Raw genomic sequence first — 23,454 nt, forward strand, 5'->3', positions numbered from 1 at the left:
AATTCTCTCAACTAACGTAAAATGAGCGTCTCTGATTAAAGAGAACCTGTCACTGCTCAGATCCTGATCACACCTCTGCACTGAATAAATAAATAAAAAATCCTGCTTTGCTGCATCTTAGATGCGTGCTTTATACAGCGATTTCACAGCACACTGTGAGCCTCTCACAATGTGCATAAGAAGCTCTAGCAATTCAGATAGAGAGACGGCCCCATTTTCTAAATGGAGAACGTCTAGCATCATCCAAATCTTTCCTCCCAGGATGCCTGTCCCTGGCCCGCCCCGTTCATTCATTGGATTTCAGCGCTTTCAATCACAGAGGCTCAGTATCACATGTGGGCGTTACCTATGCAAATACAGCCTGCCTAGGAACGCCCACTCCTCCACACTGACGCCCACCAATCAAGGCATATCACATGTGGGCGTTACCTATGCAAATATAGCCTGCCTAGGAACGCCCACACTGACGCCCACCAATCAAGGCATATCACATGTGGGCGTTACCTATGCAAATACAGCCTGCCTAGGAACGCCCACTCCTCCACACTGACGCCCACCAATCAAGGCATATCACATGTGGGCGTTACCTATGCAAATACAGCCTGCCTAGGAACGCCCACTCCTCCACACTGAGGCCCACCAATCAAGGCATATCACATGTGGGCGTTACCTATGCAAATATAGCCTGCCTAGGAACGCCCACTCCTCCACACTGAGGCCCACCAATCAAGGCATATCACATGTGGGCGTTACCTATGCAAATACAGCCTGCCTAGGAACGCCCACTCCTCCACACTGACGCCCACCAATCAAGGCATATCACATGTGGGCGTTACCTATGCAAATACAGCCTGCCTAAGAACGCCCACTCCACACTGACGCCCACCAATCAAGGCATATTTGCATAACCCCTCCCACTGCTTTGCATCAAGGCTGAGGGCTCTTGAGAGGAGTACTGATGACGGGGTGATGTGATGTTTTCAGGTAACTATGAACCCTTTGCTGGCTCCTCCCCCCCCCTGCCAGGATCTGCCTGCCAAGCATAGAGAAGGACAGAGATCCAGTGATGATGTCACTGGATGTAAAATAAGGTATGTAATAAAAATGGAAAGGTTTTATTTAAAACTTTTTTTTAAAGAAAGGGAACTAAAAAAAAGTATTTCTAAAAAAAAAAAAAAAAAAAAAAAAGGGGGACATCTGAGGAAGGAGTGACAGGCGGATTTGGTTATAAAAAGGACATCGGGAAGTATTTCACAATATACAGCAATCCCTTCCCAGAAAAACTCCACCTTTTATCCTTAAAAAGCCATCCTTGATCTCCAATCAGTGACTTTGCCTAGGCTGAGATGATGTCATCAGTCTGCTGCAGTCAGGAGAAAGCATTTCCTCAGTCTCCCCTTCCCCAATGATCAGACTATACTTTGTACCTAAAATGGTGCTTTATTTAAAGTGGAGCATTTACAAGTGTCTTTGAATAAATTTCTGACGAACCACAATACCCAGAAATTGTATAATTTTTTTTAAAACCAGCTTAAAGTGTTACTAAACCCACAATAGTTAAATCAATGTGTATATGCAGTAAAGCATGCTTGTTACACTCTCTGTTGAACCTAAGGGGTTATTCATCCGCATTGTGAAAAAAGGATGTTTGATCTTATCCTCTTTGATCCCCCCCCCTTTTCTTCCACTGTCCCTAATCAATCTACTGATAAGCCTTGGGGGCACTCTGCACATGCTCAGTTTGGTGTGTAATGCTAGAGAATTTTTTTTTTTCTTGGGAGGGTGCATGTGATCAGCACAGGGCCAATCAGCACTGTCTAGACATAGGCCCATGGGTCCTGCAGCCTCATAAGACAGTCAGAGGAGAATTAAAACTCCTCCTACCAGCTTTAACCAGCCACTGATAGAAGTCACAAGACTGCTATATACTGCTGATGAAAAAAAGGCATTTAGCAGTTTATATTTACTAAAATAATTGCACTTCCATGTTCTATATACTGTGGGAGACCAGATATAGTGAATGCAGGCTTCTGGGTTTAGTAACACTTTAATCTTGTATAATTAAAAGGGCTATGATGACCGTCTGCTGCAGGCAGGAAGAAGCATTTCCTCAGTCCCAGCGATCAGACTGTTCATTGTAGAAAGTCATAAGGCGAAGCCGGGACACATTGTGTGACAATCCTCTTTTTATATAAAGTATATATTACACATCAGGCAGCTGAGGTTCTCCTTTAAACTCTTTCTTCCCCTTTTCTTTAGGATAGGGAGTGTTAATCTAAAACAAATATTTCTATCTGCCGTCAAAGCAAGTTCCACTCTCACCCGATAAAGAGAAAATAGCTTGAATTATTTTCACCGCCCACACATACCAAAAAAAGTCGCCTTATCAGCGCCATCTCTCCCTCCCCTGTCCATCAGAACACGCTGTGCTGTCGAGATGAGGACTTCTGGGTCCACTGATAGCGAAACCTTGAGGTTTTCACCCAAACTCCCGGCCTTAGGAGATTAGGGAGCGAGGAGCACTGGAGGAGATAAACATTAACCGAAACAACTTTTCATCACTTTTAATGAAGGAGCTTTGAAATTAAACTGTAATAAAAAAACAACATGGAGGGCTTTGATAGAGTGGATCAGGAAGGGTGGGGGGAGAGGGATGTGACCATTACTGGCCGAAATTCCATCCGCCCCCCATCCCCCGTCCCACCATTGCATTTTTTATCACCAGATAACTGGGCTGAGAAATATGTGATTGGAGTATTGTACATCTGTGCAGGTCGGTGGGGCGCGCTGACCCGGCTCGAGGTCCGTAGTCAAAACTAAGCAGGCGATGCGGAATCAGGCGATAAGACATCGCGGGCAGGAATCTCATTCAACGCAAAACGTTTAAAGCGGAACTCCGGGATAATAAATATGTCAGTTATGTGCATTCTTCTTGAATCTTAGTGTGCAGGAGCTTCCTGTAATAAAGACCGCTCACTGCTGCTCTTCCTCTTTGTGCAGGGGGACTGGTCTTGTCTCCGCCCCCTCCTGTAGTTTTATGTAGTGGGTGGAGCCTGCTGGGGCCCTTCCACAGCTCTGCCCTCTGTACAGGCTATGATGATATCACCACCACTTTTATAAAAGGTAATATCTGTGCTTGCAAAGACATTTGCCCAGGGCTCATGTTTTCTTATTTCCCCTATGACGAAGCTCTGAGGGGCAGAGCGAAACGCGTTGAGACGTGGCCTGGCCGAAGTCTGGGCTGAGGTTGCCACTTATCATTGCATCTGGAATGACACGGATGTGCGGTCATAGGGATACCTTCCTTCATACTCAGGTTTTCTTATTTCCCATCATCCACCTGCCACACACACTGGGAATTCTAACTCCAAAGAGGTGTGTCCACTGCAGACCTTTGATTTAAGAGTACCTGTCATGGGTTCTGCCACTGCTGGCCTCCTGAAAATGCTAGCTGCAAGTCACAGCCCTGGAACAGGTCAAGGTTCCTTACCTCTATAATTGTTCCAGGTAACAGACCTTATTAAAGCTTAACTCTAGTTATTTGTATATTGTTTAACACACAAAATGGGGCACCAATGCACCCCAGTAGACCGGACGCCGCCCAACCACCTCACCAGTAGAGATGACACGGTACAACCACCTCACCAGTAGAGAGGACATGGTACAACAACCTCACCAGCAGAGAGGACGTCGTACAAGCACCTCACCAGCAGAGAGGACGTCGTACAAGCACCTCACCGGTAGTGAGGACATCGTACAAGCACCTCACCGGTAGAGAGGACTACGTACAACCACCTCACCAGTAGAGAGGACTACGTACAACCACCTTACCAGTAGAGAGGACTACGTACAACCACCTCACCAGTAGAGAGGACTACGTACAACCACCTCACCAGTAAAGAGGACTACGTACAACCACCTCACCAGTAGAGAGGACTACGTACAACCACCTCACCAGTAGAGAGGACTACGTACAACCACCTCACCAGTAGGGATGAGCCGAACACCTTCCCCCCCATTCGGTTCGTACCAGAACCTTCGAACGGACCGAACGTTCGGGCAAACATTTAGAACCCCATTGACGTCAATGGGACTCGAACGTTCGAATTCAAAGTGCTCATTTTAAAGCCTAATATGCAAGTTATTGTCGGAAAACGGGTTTGAGAACCTGGGTCTTGCCCCAGGGAACATGTATCAATGGAAAAAAAAGTTTTTTCTGGAGCAGTGATTTTAATGATGCTTAAAGTGAAGAAAAAAAAATGAAAAATTCCTTATATATCGTACCTGCTGGGTGTCTATAGTATGCCTGTGAAGTGGCACGTGTTTAGAACTGTCCCTGCACAAAATGAGATTACTATAAGAAAAAAGTAATTTAAAACTGCTTGCGGCTTTAATGTAATGTCTGGTCCCTGCAATATGGATAAAAATCATTGAGAAAAATAGCACAGACAGTACACACACCACGTAGCTTTAGGTACACAGTGCAGAGGACACAGGCAGTACACACACCACGTAGCTTTATGGTGCACACTGCAGAGGACACAGGCAGTACACACTACGTAGCTTTAGGTGCAAACTGCAGAGGACATGGGCGGTACACACCAAGTAGCATTAGGTGCACACTGCAGAGGACACAGGCAGTACACACCAAGTAGCTTTAGGTGCACACTGCAGAGGACAAAGGCAGTACACACACCACATAGCTTTATGGTGCACACTGCAGAGGACACAGGCAGTACACACTACGTAGCTTTAGGTGCAAACTGCAGAGGACATGGGCGGTACACACTGCAGAGGACACAGGCAGTACACACTATGTAGCTTTAGGTGCACACTGCAGAGGACACAGGCAGTACACACCAACTAGCTTTAGGTGCAAACTACAGAGGACAAAGGCAGTACACACACCACATAGCTTTATGGTGCACACTGCAGAGGACACAGGCAGTACACACTATGTAGCTTTAGGTGCAAACTGCAGAGGACATGGGCAGTACACACCAAGTAGCTTTAGGTGCAAACTACAGAGGACACGCTGGGAAAGGAAGAGGAGGAATGTCTGTGGGCGTCACTGGTATAAAGAGGTTCCAGAGGAGGCGGGGCAATGGCAAAGAGCATGCAGGATCAGAACTACACTTCCTGTGAGTATCTCTGCGGCTGTTTGGCCCAGAGCCGCCCTTTAGCAACTTGAATGCATGCAGAAAGAGAGTAGCAATCAATTGTCTTGTCGCCACGCAGCGAGCGAGTGTTGAAATTTCACGATAAGTGTCGCTAAAGGTGGGGTGAGAGGTTGGGGGTTTCAGTGAACCGTTTGCTCATCAGTTTATACGGGTAAATTAAAGCGGCCTCCATCTGTAAATGCTCGTTGAGGATTATAGATTATACTTATCAGACATTTGCATATCAGAATTTTAAGCAGTCAAACCCCTCCAGCAAACAAGGTCATTCCAAAGATAAAAATTCAGTTATTTTTTTTTTTTTTGTATTCCCAGCCTCGACTTGTCTTGCTGAATGTGACATTATGAAATTAACCCCTGACGTGCCTGGAGTGTCCGCTTCTTCCGATGAAACAAACTAGTATGGAGGACTGCGGCCGTTTTGCAGACGGCACCTGATCCGCCGTTGGCCTAGGACATCGCTTCTCAAACTCCTCGTGGTGGATCCTGCAGCGCTACGGAGCTTTTATTTAACTTTAATGCAGAACACAACTGTCTGATAATATCGAAACAATAAAGAAGTTTAAATGCAACGCGTTCAATCGTATCTGTAGAATAGACATGCAAAAAATGCACAATAAAAGAAGCAAAATTATGAAATTTCTGTTGCAAAATATGCAAACATTTTGCTCGATATGTCTTAGGCCCCGTACACACGGTCGGACAAAACCGATGAGAATGGTCCGTAGGACCGTTTTAATCGGTTCACCTCTGAATTGGCCGTACGGCCTGATGTGTGTACACACCATCAGTTCAAAATCCAATCGGGTCAGAACGCGATGACGTAAAACACACGACGTGCTGAAAAAAACAAAGTTCAATGCTTCCAAGCATGCGTCGACTTGATTCTGAGCATGCGCGGGTTTTGAACCGATGCTTTCTGTACTAACCATCGGTTTGGTCCGATGGGGCAGTGGTCCATCGGTTCGGTTTTGAAGTATGTTTTAAAATTTTGGACCGAAGGAAAACAGACCAATAGCCTATACACACGGTCGGTTTGGTCCGATGAAAATGAACTTCGGTTCATTCTCATCGGACCAAACGGACCGTGTGTACGGGGCCTTAGAAGACCGAACTTGGAAGTGCACATTTATTAAGACCGCCATCTTGTATTGGAAGGTATCGTTACCAGCCTGGATTTAATGGCCCAGTGCAATTCTCAAGCCTACCCTAGGTGAGTAGAGCAGATGGAATGACATCTCCTCAGTTTTGGCAGATTAGATCAATGACCAACATACATTTGCTTGGTCAGCTGCAACTAAATGTCATGGATGATTGCGCCTTTTTATTGCGGTGTCGCCGCTAAGCCTCCGAGTACATTTGAGTAATTTTTATTTTATTTTTTTAACAGGGACACATTTGAGTGATTTACTGCACGTTCCCCTAAGTGCAACAGTGCCCAACACGAAATCTCATCATATGCAATAATGCCCATTCATACCTGGGTGTCAAGCAAAAAAAATTGCTTTTTTGGCAAATTGCATGCTTTTAGCCCTTATAGACTTCGAAGAGTGGTCCCAATAACAAGCATTTTAGCGATTCGTGCACAAGCACAAAAAAAAAGGCTGCATATATGCACTTTTTTTTTGCTCCACCCGCATAGGGCATCCCATTTATTTGACAAATCTGACATAGTAGCTCATGCACCTTTTTGAAAGTCAAACTTAAGGCCCCCTTCACACGATGGGTCCAATCGTGGATGCCTGTCCATTTTTTAGGCTGACCGATCGGACCCTATATTCTTCTCTATGGGCATTTGAATGTAAATGGACTTATGTTCGTTTACAACCAGCTACCCCCATTTCGATCCAATTCGGCAAAAAAAAAAACGGATAGGAATCGTTTCCCTCTGTCTCGTGAGTTTGAATCAAAGGGCAGTCAGGTGTAAACGGACAGGCCCTTTCCGTTCACATCGGACTACCCATAGAGCAGAGTGGGTTGTGTCCCTGTCTGCTCTGCATAACTGGAGCGGACACAGACCGGTCATCCTCTGCTCGGACAGATCCCCTGCGGAGCAAAACTAGAAAAAAACAGATATTATCCCGTGTGAAATGGGCCTAATATTTTTATTTTAAAACAACACATTTTGCAGCGCTTGGGAAGCCATTAACATTGAAGGGCAATGCCATTGCAACATGTTTTTTGTGCGTTTCATAAATGCATGCAAAAAAATATATATATAGTTTGCTAGATTTACATTTAATGCCACTTCACCGCCTGAACTGGCAAACGCGTCGCAACCAGGTGCAGTGCACGTGGTTGCAGGGTATTTGTGCAGCTTCACTGTTCGCTTCAATGGGTCGCATTTGGTGGCCTTGCTGCCCTCCGACTGTGATACGTTGGATAGTTTTTTCTGCAGGTGTGAAGCATTATGACCGTGGCATGTAAACATGCTCCTGCTGCCTTTGCAGGAGTGCCAAAAACATGGTTCACATGGACATTTTTACCCCCACCCCACATCTAAACTAATGCCGCGTACAGACGGTCGTTTTTTGTGATGAAAAAAAACGACGTTTTAAAAAACGTCATTTAAAATGATCGTGTGTGGGCAAAACGTCGTTTTATGTCTTCAAAAAAACGACCAAAAAAAAATTCGAACATGCTCGAATTTTTTGTGTCGTTTTTCAAAACGTCGTTTTTTGTTTCACAGAAATTGACCGTGTGTAGCAAAAACGACGTTTAAAACGACGTTTTTAAACCCGCGCATGCCCAGAAGCTGGTTATGAAGCGAGTTTCAATGGAAAAAAGTGGTGAAACGTAACCTCGCTTTGCTAGAGCTTTGTGAAAAAACGATGGTGTGTAGGCAACTTCGTTTTTGAAAATGATGTTTCAAAAACGTCGTTTTATTTCATGATTTAAAACGTCGTTTTTTTTCATCACAAAAAACGACCGTCTGTATGCGGCATTAGCCTAAGTGTGAAGGTTAAGCTGCCTACACTGTTCAGAGATAGGCATACCATCCGTGCTCTTGGGCAAATCACAGCCAAGCGGGTATGAACTTGGTGGAAAAAAAAAACGCTCCACAATGGTAATAAAGCTTTCCATGCCGTGTGTGAACTGATGAAGTGGATGGTGCAGGTAGGTTGTGAGGGGGTCAGTTACTGGCTGGCAGGGCAGCAGCTTCTACAAGGAAAGGAAGTAAAATTGTTTACTTGGTGACACAAATGTTACCAGCTGCTTCCAGTGCGATTTCCCTTTATAGCACAATGCTGCCATTCCAAGCTCAGCCGATGGCATGAAATCCCATCGTGCAGAGTCCTGGCACAATGCTCTTTATTTACAGAACACGGCTTGGATGCCAGTCTAACCCATCTAAACCCATTACAAAGTGTATGACTTAACCCTCTTTCCTGCCCACGCTGCCACTAAACGCTCCACTCACTGTGCCCAGGATCTGAAATAGAGTTGGCGCGAAGTCCAGGTTGGTTTTGGCCAGCGCGAGCGCGCACCTCCCCCTCCTTTCCTGTGCCCCGCGGAGAATATCGGTCTTCAATCTCTGAGTCCTGGAGCTGGCACGTTCGCTGTAACTGCCAGCCTGTCCCTGGCTCGATCAGTCATGTAAGTCGGATCTGCAATAAAGGTTTGCAGCAGTGAAAGACCGCAGCTGGGTGATAAATGGCCCATTTGTGCTACCGGCCTCTCTCACATTCCCGGACGCAATCTCACCACGGGGTGACTCAACATCACCACAGAGACCCCCCCACCTCGCCTCACTGCTTCCTCCTGGAATTGTTTTATTGTTCATAAGAAAAAGATGAAGGATTGGACTATTGCAGAGATTATTTTTCAAAAAGCTTCTGAGAATCATTACAATTTCTGCCCAAATAAGAAAAAATCCCATCTATGCTCCTTACTCTTCTCCTCTATAAAAATTAGCTTGCAGCAAAATGACAGGTACTCTTTAATGCTTAATTAAACACATAGGGCCAGATCCACGAAGAAGTTACGTTGGCGTATCTATTGATACGCCGCTTAACTTCTAGGATGCTCCGGCGTATCTTTGTTTTGTATCCACAAAACAAGATACGCCTGACGCTGGGCTAGATCCGACTGACGTACGTCTTAGTACGCCGTCGGATCTAAGGTGCATATTTACGCTGGCTGCTAGGTGGCGCTTCCGTTGATTTCCGAGTCGAGAGTCAAGGACAAAAAATTGTCCTTGAGTTCCATTCAGTGACTTTTTCTAGGCCGAAATGATGTCATCAGTCTGCTGCAGGCAGGAGGAAGCATTTCCTCTGTCTCCTCTCCCGCAGTGATCAGCCTGTATTGTACATTTAACTTTTTAGCAAGTCATAAGGTGGGAGGATGCAGCGGGGGCTGATCTGTGTCTTCCTTGGCATGCTGTTGAAATATATCTGATGACAGGACCACTTAAAGTTGCACAGAGAGTCGGGGTAGGGAGAGCGCAGTAGACGATGTAGATTCAGCGGCTGCCATCTAATACGGCTCTCTCCCCACAGATGTCACTGAGGACAACGTTTCCTGAACTCCCGGCCATGTTCTACAAGCTGTGCAGTGCAAACAGCGGGGGATCCAGTGCACATAGGAGAACACTACAGGAGCCAGATAGAGATCTGAGACTAAATTATTCAACAGTGGCTCAATGCAAGGCAGGAGCACAGGGCAGACAATGGAGGAGGGGGGGGGGGGGCTGTTACCTTATCCGCCAAGGGGTTTGTGGAAACCAATCCAACTGGAAGGCAACAATGGCTCCCACTGAACAAGAAGCCCTTCAGAGGAGATGTCAATGTTTGGCCAGAAAGAGGCCCTTACGCTAACTGGAAAGAAGAGACTTTAGCATCCAAAGCAACCAATCACAGACCTTCTCTTTTCAAAAGGTTCAGGAAGACAGGAGAGGCCGTACAAGACCCTGTAAGCAAAGTGAGCTCCAGTGATAATGAACAGGCTCTTGCAGAAGTAGTATACCTCATTGCATGCATATTAAAAGAACAGGTTATGGTGGAGCCCCAGAGTAGGCAGAGATAACACGATTCTAGCTTTTAGAGGCAGCTCTGTCAACTGGGGTGTCTCAGAAAGTTCCTGGTGTGGTCTGAAGGGCATCAAAAAAAAAAAAAAGAAGAAGAATGAGATCAGAGATTGTCCAGTATCATTTTGAACTTACTGTCAGCATTGAAGCCCAGATGAAGAGCTACAGTGAACCCCGAAACGTGTCTGTGGAAACCAATCTAACTGGAAGGCAACATTGGCTCCCACCACCAAGAAGCCCTTCAGTGGAGATGTCAACATTTAGCTAGAAAGAGGTCCATCTGCTAACTGAAGAGAAGAGTCTTTGGTATCCAAAGCAACCAATCACAGACCTTCTATTTCCAGAGAGGCAGTGTAAGACCATGCAAGCAAGGTGAACCCAAGTGATAGCGAGCAGGCACTTCCATAAGGAGTATTCCTCATTGCATGTTACTGATCAAAATGTTTGTGTTCGATTAATCGATTTTTTTTTAATCGATTAATCGACTAGTTTTGATTAATTATAACGCACATACAGATCCAACTACTTTTAGCTGATCTCCTTGCAGGCTGATTCTCAGTGTAGCTTCCAACCACTGGAAAATGGATAGCAGGATACAAAAAACACACAAAGGCAGTGCTCAATGGGAATAGCATTAAAACTTTTATAGTCTAAGTAGGTAACAAAATAAATATTGAACTGGAGATAAAAATCGATGTAGCTACATAAACTGTAAAAAAGGTGTGTGTACTACCAAACGGTAGCAAAAGCAGTCATAAAAACATGTAGCTAAGTATGATACTGGTATAAAAATGTGTACAACGATACCACTGCTGAATCCAGATGAGGAGGGGTTAACATCAGTCCGTTGGCATGTAGATGTCCCGTGAAGGGAACTGTCAGAACTCCCAGTGGATGGCTGTAGAATCCCAGGTTGATATAGGGAAGTGATAGAGGGAAGTGTAACAGAGCTTACGTTATATGAAGGCACAGCAAAGGAGCCCTTCAGATGGACACGGCAAGCCCCGCCGGTGTCCATGGCGTCACCGGATCTCCGACGGAACCCCCAAGAAGACCCGTAAGCCGGCGGAGAGGTGAGTACCAATCAAAAGAATTTTGATCGATCAAAAAAATTAAACATTAATCGATGAATTAATAGTTAATTTCCACAGCCCTAATATATATATATATATATATAGGCATATCTGTTCTGCAGTGGTTACTGGGCTGCTTTCAATCTGATCCGTAGGTGCAAAGCAGTTTACCTGCGAGTTACCTGCACTGAACCATAGACTTCTGTTATTACCTGCGCGTTTGGTGAGCTTTCTGAAAATGCACCAAACCTGCAGAATATAATAGAAGTCTATTGCAAAGTGCAGGAAAGCCGAAGGTACACTGTGTTGCACCAGCGGTGTGGGTAAATTGCAGCGCATCAGTGTGAAAGCAGCCATGGGCCCCTTTCACACGGTCAGTCCGACCCAATTGGACCCTCCATTCATCTCTAAGGAGTGGCAAATGTAAACCAACTTGTGTCCAACCTCCAATCCAATCAGCAACAAAAAATAAGTATAGTGGGCTGTGTCCGTGTCTGCTCTGCATATACAGAGCAGACACGGACATGCCATCCACCCGCTCTGCTCATTGTGGCCCGCGACCTGTTACCAAGTCGCTTAAGTGGCCCTCACTCTTCAAAAGGTCGGGCACCCCTGCACTAGACCCTGAGAAGGCAAAGATGAAGAGACAGGCCCGGATTCAGATAGATTTGTCTATCTGCGGGCGCAACGTATCTCAGATACGTTACGCCGCTGTAACTTTGGGCGCAAGTTCCGTATGCAGAAAGAACTTGCGCCCTTAGTTACGGCGGGGCATACGCCTCATATAGCAGGGGTAACTATACGCCAAAAAAAGCCTAACGTAAACGGGGTAAAAAAATGCGCCGGCGGGACATACGTTTCTGAATCGGCGTAAATACCTAATTGGCATATTCCTCGCATAACTATACGGAAGCGCCACCTAGCGCCCAGCGTAAATATGCAGCCTAAGTTCCCACGGTGTAAGACTCTTACGTCGGTCGGATCTTAGGGAAATCTATGCGTAACTGATTCGCATAGGTACGACGGCCCGCACTCAGAGATACGACGGCGTATCTCCTATCTAAATCCGGGCCACTGAATCTAAATTTGAGAGGCTTTCTGTCAATTGGGTTGTTCCAGAAGGTCCCTGGAGAGGTCTGAAGGGTATAAGAAGAATGAGGGTGCCAAAAGACTTGAAGGAGCCCAGTATAAATTTTATTTTTCATGGACAATAAGTTAATAAGCAAACACGTTTTGGGGGCTCAAACCTTCTCCATCAATAGCTGTCCAGTACCATTTGGAACCCCGACGAAGGGGCAGCTCTGAGCCCTGAAGCATGTAGGATTATTTATGCAACGTTGTGAAAAATAAAACTTATACTTTACTAATTCAAGTTTTTTGCCAATCTCATCCTTCTTATTGTTTTTTCATTACATGCAGAGATTTTCCACCATGCGACTTTCATTCCTATTCTTCACTGTAAAAGTAAAATCTTTACTTGTTTGCAGAATTCAAATCACCTCCAAAAAAAGTGCCCTGTCCAAAATGTCCGCAATTATGTTACGTCACGAGCGAGGCGCCTATGCAGCAGAGGCGAGACCTGCAGGAATTGGACAATAGCCTTCCCCAAAGTGGTTATCCCCATGGCTTGCAGCAAGAGTCTCCAAACATTTTAAACCAGGGGCAAGTTTACTTCAAAACTTATGGGGTTCAAAAGGAGTAAAAAATGCCCTGTGCCAGTGGACAATGTCTCAGGCTTTGTGGTTGGTGGGAGTGGAAAAAAAATTACATAGCGCCTGTGGTCAGTAGGAGGAGGAATCCTGCCTCATTGTTGGTGTCCGTTCAAAAAAATAGTGTGCCACTGTTGGTGTCATGGAAAGGAATGGTGCCCCACTGTTGGAGTCAGTGGAAGGAATTGCACCCCATTGTTGGTGCCCCACAGTTGGTGTCAGTGGGAGGTATACGATTCCCCATTGTTGGTGTCAGTGGAAGGTATGGTGCCCAATAGCTGGTGTTATAAAAAGGAATGACATCCCACTGTTGGGAGTCAGTGGAAGAAATTATGCCCCATTCTTGGCGTCAGTGGAAAGAACGGCACCCCATTCTTGGTGGCAGTGGAAAGAACGGCACCCCATTCTTGGTGGCAGTGGAAAGAACGGCACCCCATTCTTGGTGTCACTGGGAGGAATTATGCCTGATTGTTGGTATCAGTGGAAGGAATCATGTCCCATTGTTGGTGTCAGTGAAAGCAAGGGTACCTCATCTGCCTTGGGAGGAACAATGTGCAAGGGGCTAAAAAAAGGAAAGCAAAATGCTGCATCCAGCCCTGAGAATTGGTATATATCAGATGTCCATGGAAGGACCCCCCCCTCCTAGAATCCACCCATAACTGAAAAACAGCTTTCAGGCAGGCAGACCTAATCTGGAATGGCGATGGAAGGGCAGATCCTCTGACTGGCCATGGGGGATCCGATAGCGGCCTTAATCAGTCAGGGCCGGTCATACGACTTTCTTGTCTTTGTAAGTCCATCATCTTACCTGTTTACCTGGGGTGTGGATAAGATTATTTGCCGTATCTCACCGAGATGTTTTTAGCACAGAATGTGCCAATGGAAATATAAAGCACAATATCTGACATCTGCAATTAATCAACTGAACTGATTAGCTAATCTGCTGAACTTTGCATGTGTCAGTTTAGTCATCAATCGAGTCCAGAGGGGAGACCGGGCCTCAACCTGCCAATCAAGTCTCCATGCGAGGCGTGAGGTATAGCCTATATGACAATATGACTGGGGCTTATGTAGTTGGCCCTACTGCATAAGCCCCAGCCATATTGTCATGCGGCTTCCATTTTTCTGAAAGTTGGCTTAAAACGAAACCCAAAAAGACTTAAAATCTCTGTCCCCAAGGAGATTTCCCTGCACTTCCTGTGTTATTTCCCTCTCATTTCATAAACTGGTGACACCCTCTTACAATTTAACACATAGGGTGTCACTAAAACCACAATTGAAGAAAAATTTAGCCAAATGGGACAAAGGAAGCACTAAGATCTGGACATGTGCAGGGGAGAATAACCCCTCAGTTCAATGGTGTCAGTGAGATAGTGGCCCCCAGGGAATAATAACCTCTGAATTCAATGGTGTCCGTGAGATAGTGGCCCTCAGAGAAGAACAGCCTCTCAATTCAATGGCGTCAGTGGGATAATGGCTCCAGGGGAGACTAGCCCATCATAATAATGGTACCAGTGGAATAGTGGCCCCTAGGAAAGAATAGTCCCCAAGATTTTTGGGGTCAGTGCAATAGTGGCCCCAGAGTAGAAAACCCCCCTAGCTCATTGGTGTCAGAGGAATAGCGGCCTTTAGGGTAGACAAGTCCCTCAATTCACTGGTGTCAGTGAAAAAGTGGCCCCAGGGGAGACTAGCCATCAATTCACTAAGATCAGTGGGATAGTGACCACCAGTGCAGTGGGATGGATAATGGCTCCCAGAAGAGAATACCACATTGGTGTCAGTAGGATGGTGGCCTCAGGGGAGAAAAGGTGTCAGAGGAATAGTGGCCCCCCAGAGGTACATAGCCCCCTAAATTATTAGAGTCAGTGGGAAGTGATACCCAGGACAGAATATCTACCAAATGATTGTGTCGCGGAATATTGGACCCCAGGGAAAAATGGCCCCTCAAATTATTGGTATCGGTGGTGGTACTTACCTTAGGACAGGAGCCAGTGCCACCTGCAGATTAAGACTGAGGATCCCACATAGCACGTCATAGTCTCTTCTAATTACTTCCTTCTGTTCACAGGCATAGCTGCGCCAGAACTAGTGCCGATTTGTTGGGGGCAATTCAATCCTTCCAACAGGATAATTTCAGGCAGAGCACTTTAATTCATAAAAAGTAGTAGCGGTACCTTGACTTTTTTATTGAAGCAGTGACTCTGGGGCCTTGTGTAGGATCCTCCAGTGGGCCAGTGCCAGCCGGGGGTGACAACAATAGCTATGGCAAAGAGCAGGAAGCTGCAGGCCGGCAGCGGGACGGAGGTTTGGGCCCGGCAGCAGAAAGGAGATCCTGGCAGCATGAAGGAGCGTCCGGCCCGGCAGCAGGGGGGAGCATCCCGCCCGGCAGCAGGAGGGAGCATCCGGCCCGGCAGCAGGAGGGAGCATCCGGCCCGGCAGCAGGAGGGAGCATCCGGCCCGGCAGCAGGAGGGAGCATCCGGCCCGGCAGCAGGAGGGAGCATCCGGCCCGGCAGCAGGAGGGAGCATCCGGCCCGGCAGCAGGAGGGAGCATCCGGCCCGGCAGCAGGAGGGAGCATCCGGCCCGGCAGCAGGAGGGAGCATCCGGCCCGGCAGCAGGAGGGAGCATCGCGCCCGGCAGCAGGAGGGAGCATCGCGCCCGGCAGCAGGAGGGAGCATCGCGCCCGGCAGCAGGAGGGAGCATCGCGCCCGGCAGCAGGAGGGAGCATCCCGCCCGGCAGCAAGAGGGAGCATCCCGCCCGGCAGCAAGAGGGAGCATCCCGCCCGGCAGCAGGGGGGAGCATCCCGCCCGGCAGCAAGAGGGAGCATCCCGCCCGGCAGCAGGAGGGAGCATCCCGGCTCGGCAGCAGGGGGGAGCATCCCGCCCGGCAGCAGGAGGGAGCATCCCGGCTCGGCAGCAGGAGGAAGCATCCGGCCCGGCAGCAGGAGGGAGCATCCGGCCCGGCAGCAGGAGGGAGCATCCGGCCCGGCAGCAGGAGGGAGCATCCGGCCCGGCAGCAGGAGGGAGCATCCGGCTCGGCAGCAAGAGGGAGCTCCCGGTGATATTGAACCACTAGTTTAAAAGGAAAGTAACAGGAAACTTTACTCGTGATGTCATAATACATACATGAGCTCAGCCTGATCCCTGGGAAGCCTTCCAGTGTCCACGGAACACACAAAGTTGGCATCACCTATCATGTCCGAGTATTTCCAGAGTCAACACTGAGCGACTGTTTAACAGGCTACAGACTAAGTAAACAGCCCTACACCGAGGCCAGAAACACACGGAGTTGGCATCGCTTTAACTCTGAGTAAACCTTCCTGGAAGGATTTCAGAATACGCACAATGTACAGTATTTATAAACATCCAAATGAACGTTCCACATTCTTCTCAGAAAGAAAAGCCCCATCCAACCGTTTCACCTACTTATAGAGTGTGACGGTGCGCCGTCCTTTTTATCCAAATTGTGCCACGTGTTCCTCTAATGGAGACTACAAGTGGCAGTTTCAACACACATTACACAAGTATGGTCCCACTGTTGTCACAAACTGGAAACCCGTCCTGAAAAAATGCCATGCAGCCATCACTGGAGTGCATGTAGAGGGAAGTGGCTGTAAAAAGTCTGCAGGAGATCAGCAGCATGGAGGTGCAACAAAGAATAACAAATTAAAAAGGTGAAACCAGTATTTTATAAGAAACTATCTGTGGAGGGCCCCCCAAATTACTAGAGGCCCCGCCTGGTGAGAAGTAATTTTTGGCCCCTCACCCCGCTTCTCAACTCGCTGGCTGCATGGGAGAAGAGGTAAGAAGACATCACCCCCCGCTTCTCACTTTAATGTAAGATGTCATTTCCAACAGCAGAACACCCCCCTGCGCCGCTTCTCAACTTTAATGCTACATGTCATTTCGCTTAAGGCCCCAACGAGGTCAGGATCGGCACTGGTCTCTTCTATCACCGTGCAGGAACGTCTCAGGGTTCCATCTCGCCGAGTACGTGCCCTCTGCTTCCTATCTGACAGTCCACTTCCTGTTTTTATTATCTAACAGAATTCCAGAGCATTCCAGTGCGGCTGCATCACTCTCGTATAGTTGCAGCGGGGTCACATATTGAAACGTACACTGATCTGCTGCATAAGCTGCTCATGCGTGTGGGTGAAGGCTGTGAACAATACCCACGGCGGTCCCAATGCCGCACTTCCCCAAATTTTCGATCAGTGCACAATGAACAGGATGCACCGGTGATGACGATTATCGTAAAGGACGCCCCCAGATGACTCCTACGTGTCCTCCTGCCACCTTTACCGACTCTATCACCACTGCAGCCTTCTATCCTCTAACAAGGGTTTAACAGCGATTCTCTGGGATAAAACGCAAAGCTACGACTCAAATATATAAACTTCACCTTAAGGCTCCAGTCACATCTAAGCGTTCCATGAATGGGTGCAAAAGTGTGAGTTTTCGTGCCCGTTCACAGAAAAAAGGTGCATCACACTTATGATGCCATTCATCGTTAATGGCACCCTAAATACTGCCAGCACATGCGCATTTTCGCATTTGTCAAAAACGCACGACAAACGTGCCTGACCGCACAATGAAAATAACGTGCGAATCTCAAGGTACAGGGGCTTCTTTGGCGTGTTTGCCACACGTAGGGAGCCCAAAAAAAGTGCGAAAAAAACACACGTTCATGCGATGCTTAGATGTGAATGCAGCCTAACAGAGAGACAGTCATAGGTACAAAGACCAACAAAGTAAATGTTTTATCAAAAAGCGATTTCTGCATTTTTGTACACTATGTATGATTTATTTAAAGGATAACTCCCTTTTAAAGACAACACTGCCGAATTTTGTGAACTTAAGGGTGTGCTTTTGTCCGCCCCCCTGAAGGAGTAGGACCTTTCTCTGAATGCCTGGGGTGCAAGGCTCCTAAAAGGGACATGGTTACGAACTTGGCCCGCCTAATCAGAAGGCCTGGTGGACCCCTCTCCTCGTGGCCAGCCGAAGCCGACCATGAGTACTAGGTCGAGAGAGACCCCCCAGGTTCAGGGGAGGAAGGAACCTGATGGCCACACAACCTCCCCCTTGACTTCAGGGCAAGCCAGAGGACTCACACCCATCATACAGTAAAAAAAAACACAAAATTTAAAAGTGATAAATGTGAGGAGAAAAAAAAATTAAATAAAAAGTGACCATGCAATGTGCACTGGCTTGGCCTTGAGGCCTGGTAGCAAAAATTGCCCTGGATTTAGTCAAAATGCCAAGCCTATCGAGGCGCAGTGAAAAAAAAAGTTTTTGGTGGTGTGACCATGTGCCTGTTCACACAGTGAACGCTGTTCGTAACCCTCACCAAAGGGTTACGAACAGCACCCCTAGGGCAACCACTCGCAGGGGGCACAGACACTGCGGACTCTCTGCATTCCCAGCCCATGGCCAACCAAGGTAGATACGATCAAACCAGGAGGAATTGGGCCCATCCAGTTTTCCATGGGGAATTACTACCGTGCCCCAACTGCCTGTGGGCGCCCCAGTTTCTGTTTCAGCCGGTACTTAAGTGCAGAGCCCCCATCATACCAGCAGGGATAATATACACCCAACCATTCTGACCAATAGGCCAAAATGATGTTGAGGCACCCCTACTGGACACTGATCAGGACTGATAAGGACAGATTACTACACTTGATCTTAGCCAAAAGGCGAGAAGCAATTAACAACAATGTTTAATGTGATCCGAGGCGGAGCAATGTTTATTATAAAAGGGGGTGGAGCGATGTTTCTATCTCAATTGGAAAGTGAAAGAAGATCGATTAGCTCCATCTGATAAATGAGAGCCCCCCCCACACACAGTCAATGCCCAATCAGAAAACGGACAGAATGTTCTATATGGAACAATTAGAAAATGTATTAAGATACCACAATATCATTTGCATAAAAGCAGGGAGGAAGCGCTTCTAAGCCAATATTATGAAGATCAGAAATAATTTGCATAATTTGGGTCAATAATTTTCTTAGACATATACAAAAAACTGTTTAAAAAAAAAAAAAAAGTACCTGGACCGTTCCACGGATGAGGCTCCACTGCATCCTCTGTGCTGTCGGCAGTCTCCGATTCTTTGTAGTTCACGCTGTCTTCCACCTCCGCGCTCTCGGCCTCTGTAATAAAAATGAAATAAATAATTAAACGACCTTCCTGCTTACATTGTTGAAGAACGTCACTGCATATTCTCTCCATCTGACCATGTAATTAAAACAAGTATGAACCAGGAAAAAAAGAAAAAATATAATTAAAAAGAGAACAACCAGAGTTGTTCATCTATTCTATTCTATTTTATAGCATAGAAAGGCACAGCAGAAGTGTAAGGCAGTGACCCAACGTTGGGAGTAAAAATTTCAATAACAGTCCATTAAGCTGCTATGGAGCCCTGGGGTGGGAGAGGGCCCCATTAATGAGGCAGGTGAGGAATATGAAAGTGTAAAAGTTTCTAATATAGAAGAGCTGAATTCAGACCTCAGGTTTGCCGTTAGTCACAGAGCCCCCCCTGTGCAGGAACCCAAGAAGCACTTGAGCCCCCTCTCCGCAGGAACCCAAGAAGCACTTGTTGAGCTGTCTTTGTGTAGATTTATTTCCCTTTGACATTGCCGGGAGGGGACAGCCATCATTTGAAGTTCAGTTCCTGATTTCTAAGAAGTGTATCAGCTTCTCCATGGTCTGTTAGGACAGCAGTGATCACACAATCTCCGCTGTACAGGAGGCTCAGCAATCACCCGATGCCTCCCACCGACACCTCTGAGTGAATGCTCAATTGGGGCTAAGTGAATGACGTAATGCAAAAGCTTCCCCCCGGCGCATAAGGCACGTCACGAGTTGCCGAAAGAAGCCGAACTGCGAGTCTGCGCTATACGGCGCCTGCGCACCGACGTTCGGCAACTCGTGACGCGCCTTATGCGCCGGGGGGAAGCTTTTGTCATCACGTCAATCACTTAGCCTGTGCATAGGAACGCCCACTCGTGCGGGAGCCACTACCCGGAAGCCGGCAGGGAAAATAGCGATACAACGGTATGTACGGCAAAAAAATAAAAAACCATCAGCGTACTGTCAATGTCGAGAGTGAGCACAATGTAATGTTAGAAAATTGTTTTTAGGGTGAACCTCCGCTTTAACTTATATAACTTTTTGGGTGTTTTTGCTGTCCCCTATATAGATGAACGGCTCCATTGACCACAGATCATCGTCGGTGATGGGATGGGAAGGAGGTGCAATCCTGTCCGGCAGCTCGGTGGTTAATCAGTCCAGGTCTTTTTCCTAGCAACTGGCTGATAATAATTCTCCCCATTAACAGCAGTTGAAGATGGTGTGATAAGCCTATCAGCCTATGACAGTGCCTGCGATTACTGCACAAAGTGCATGTTTGCCTACAGCCCGGCCATGATAACCAGCAAGAGCCAAAATCGATACGACCCATAAAAAAAGACGACGTCAGGATTATTAATAGCCGCCCCGGGAGGATGATTAACATCAGATCGATGGGAATTTAAAACCGCACCCCAATAGACACTTTCCTGGGAAAAAACACTGAGCCGCGTCCAATCGCCCCCCACTCTGAACAGGGAATACATTTAAAGTGGTGTTCCAGCCGCAAAATTATAATTTTTTTGCGAACACTGTAGCTGCTGACTTTTAATAAGAACACTTACCTGTCCAGGGAGCTCGTGATGTTGGCGCCCCGAGGCCGATCCGTCCATCAGATCGGGTGCTGGCGATGCCATTCCAACTAAGGGAAACCGGCAGTGGAGCCTTGCGGCTTCACTGCCGGTTTCCTACTGCACATGTGCAAGTCACGCGGCGCTTTGTAAATGGCCAGCTTGTCTTCTGGGTCCCAAAAGACAACGGTAGAGCTCGCTGACGAAGAGGACGTGCCGCGGCCCGGCAGGATCGGAAGTACACTCGGTACTTCCAAAAAAGATAATAAAGAAAAAAATTATTTGTAATAGCCAAAAACGAGGGGTGGAGAGGTGGTTTTTTTTCGTTTCAGACCACATCTCAAAAATTTGTGGAACGCTGCTTTAACCAACCACTCAAAACTTTTTCACTCTGACAAAAAGTTCTCTCTAGAAGAAGAATTGTGCCATCTTTGTTCAGACATCACCCAGGGTTACCTTCTACATTATGGACTGATATGTTGGCTTAGAGATGACACAATCAAGTAAAACCTGGTGCCTGTGCAGTTCTTGGCTGTGTTCACAAGATCAGCTCTTTCTCCAGCCTCTCAACCTTATGACTTGCTACAATTTGAATACAGTATACTGTATTACCAAAAGTATTGGGATGCCTGCCTGTACATGAACTTTAATGGCATCCCAGTCTTAGGCTATAGGGTTCAATATTGAGTTAGCCCACCCTTTGCAGCTATAACAGCTTCAGCTCTTCTGGGAAGGCTGTCCACAAGGTTTTAGTTCATCCCAAAGGTGTTCTATCGGGTTGAGGTCAGGACTCCTTGCAGGCCAGTCAAGTTCCTCCACCCCAAACTCGCTCATCCATGTCTTTATGGACCTTGCTTTGTGCACTGGTGCGCAGTTATGTTGGAACAGGAAGGGGCCTCCCCCAAACTGTTCCCACAAAGTTGGGAGCATGAAATTGTCTTGGTATGCTGACACCTTAAAGTGGAGGTTCACCCAAAAAAAAATTTTTTTAACATTAGATTGAGGCTCGTTTTGTGAAGGGGAATCGGGTGTTTTTTTTACAATCGAAGCAGTACTTACCGTTTTAGAGATGCATCTTCTCCGCCGCTTCCGGGTATGGGCTGCGGGACTGGGCGTTCCTACTTGATTGACAGGCTTCCGACAGGCTTCCGACGGTCACATACATCGCGTCACGATTTTCCGAAAGTAGCCGAACGTCGGTGCGCAGGCGCCGTATAGAGCCGCACCGACGTTCGGCTTCTTTCGGCTACTCGTGACGCGATGTATGCGACTGTCGAAAGCCTGTCAATCAAATAGGAACTCCCAGTCCCGAAGACCATACCCGGAAGCGGCGGAGAAGATCTATCTCTAAAACGGTAAGTACGGCTTCGACTTTAAAAAAACTACCTGACCTCACAAACGCACTTCCCGAAAAATGGTCAAACGTTCCCATAGACACACTCCTAAACCCTGTGGACGGCCTTCCCAGGAGAGTTAAAGCTGTTATAGGGTGGGCCAACGCAATATTGAACCCTACAGACTATAGCCAGCGTAATAAAGTAGGATAGTCAGGAGACCGGGAATGTTATCTTCATCCATCCAAAAGAAAAATTCGGTAGAAATTAGTGACTGTTCTCATTGGCTCACCTTAAAGTTCATGTGCGTGTAAAGGCGGGCCCCCCCAATAGTTTTGGTAATATAGTGTATGTTTCAGACTCATCACTGGGGGAAAGAAGACCATGGAAAGGCTTCCTCTTGCATGCAGCAGATTGATGACATCATCTCGGCCTAGACAAAGTCACTGACTGGAGCTCAGAGGTGGCTCTTAAATGAGAAAAGGCGGAGCTTTTCTGTAAAATAATACGGTTACTAAATATCTGTGATGTCGGGAACTTATTCATGAAGCTACTCCATGGTTCATGTTCAGCAGCTGAATCCTGAGCCCTTGCACGCAGGGCTGACTGGAGAGAAGGAAAGGTTACAGTCTGTATTATTCTAATCAAATACCTGCCAAGTCACAGAGCATTATTAGTAACGTGGACAAAACACTTGTAATGCAGCGTCACCGGGGCAGGTCCCTTATCGCTCGCTATCAGCATTATCGCTTGCTAGGACTTGACAGTCAGCATTTGGGGGAGGGGCGAGATCCCTTTTCCCAGGAAGGAACTACAAGTACCAGCAGTGACAGATTAAAATGGAAAATGTGAACGTTTGGAAAGAAATCCCGGAGCTACTATGTAATATTTCCAGGACTTCCATCAGATCATATTTGGATATAGTGGCCTAGATTCACGTAGGGCGGCATTACGTTGTGCGGGTGTAGCATATCTTATTTACGCTACGCCGCCACTACTTAGAGAGGCAAGTGCTGTATTCACAAAGCACTTGCGTCCTAAGTTACGGCGGCGTCGCGTAAATCGGCCGGCGTAAGCGCGTGTAATTCAAATGTGGAAGAGGTGGGCGTGTTTTATGTAAATTAAGCATGAAAGTAAAGTAAATGACGCTTGGAACGAACGGCGCATGCGCCGTCCGTGGACGTATCCCAGTGCGCATGCGTCGGATACAAAGCCTAAGATACGTCGAACACTGCCTACGACGTGAACGTAACTTACGCACAGCCCTATTCGCGTACGACTTACGTAAAAAGATACGCCTGTTCCGACGTCCATACCTTGCATGGGTTACGCCACCTAGAGACCAGCTTTATCTTTACACCGGTGTATGTCTTACATAAACGGCGTAACTAATTGCGACGGGTGTACGTACGTTCGTGAATCGGCGTATCTTGCTCAT

General features: G+C 47.1%; 1 protein-coding gene and 1 pseudogene across 2 annotated transcripts in view; both read right to left on the reverse strand.

The window, feature by feature from the left end:
- Positions 1 to 23,454, reverse strand: part of ZFPM1 (zinc finger protein, FOG family member 1) — a 143,344-nt gene that overhangs the window by 38,040 nt on the left and 81,850 nt on the right. For both annotated transcript variants that reach the window (XM_040329376.1, XM_040329377.1), the window contains exon 4: positions 19,033 to 19,134. In XM_040329376.1, the coding sequence (XP_040185310.1) occupies positions 19,033 to 19,134 (102 nt within the window). The remainder of the gene's footprint in view (positions 1 to 19,032; positions 19,135 to 23,454) is intronic.
- Positions 18,511 to 18,689, reverse strand: LOC120918044 (annotated as a pseudogene).

Source organism: Rana temporaria, chromosome 11 (assembly GCF_905171775.1).
Source record: "Rana temporaria chromosome 11, aRanTem1.1, whole genome shotgun sequence".
NCBI classification, from domain to species: domain Eukaryota; kingdom Metazoa; phylum Chordata; class Amphibia; order Anura; family Ranidae; genus Rana; species Rana temporaria.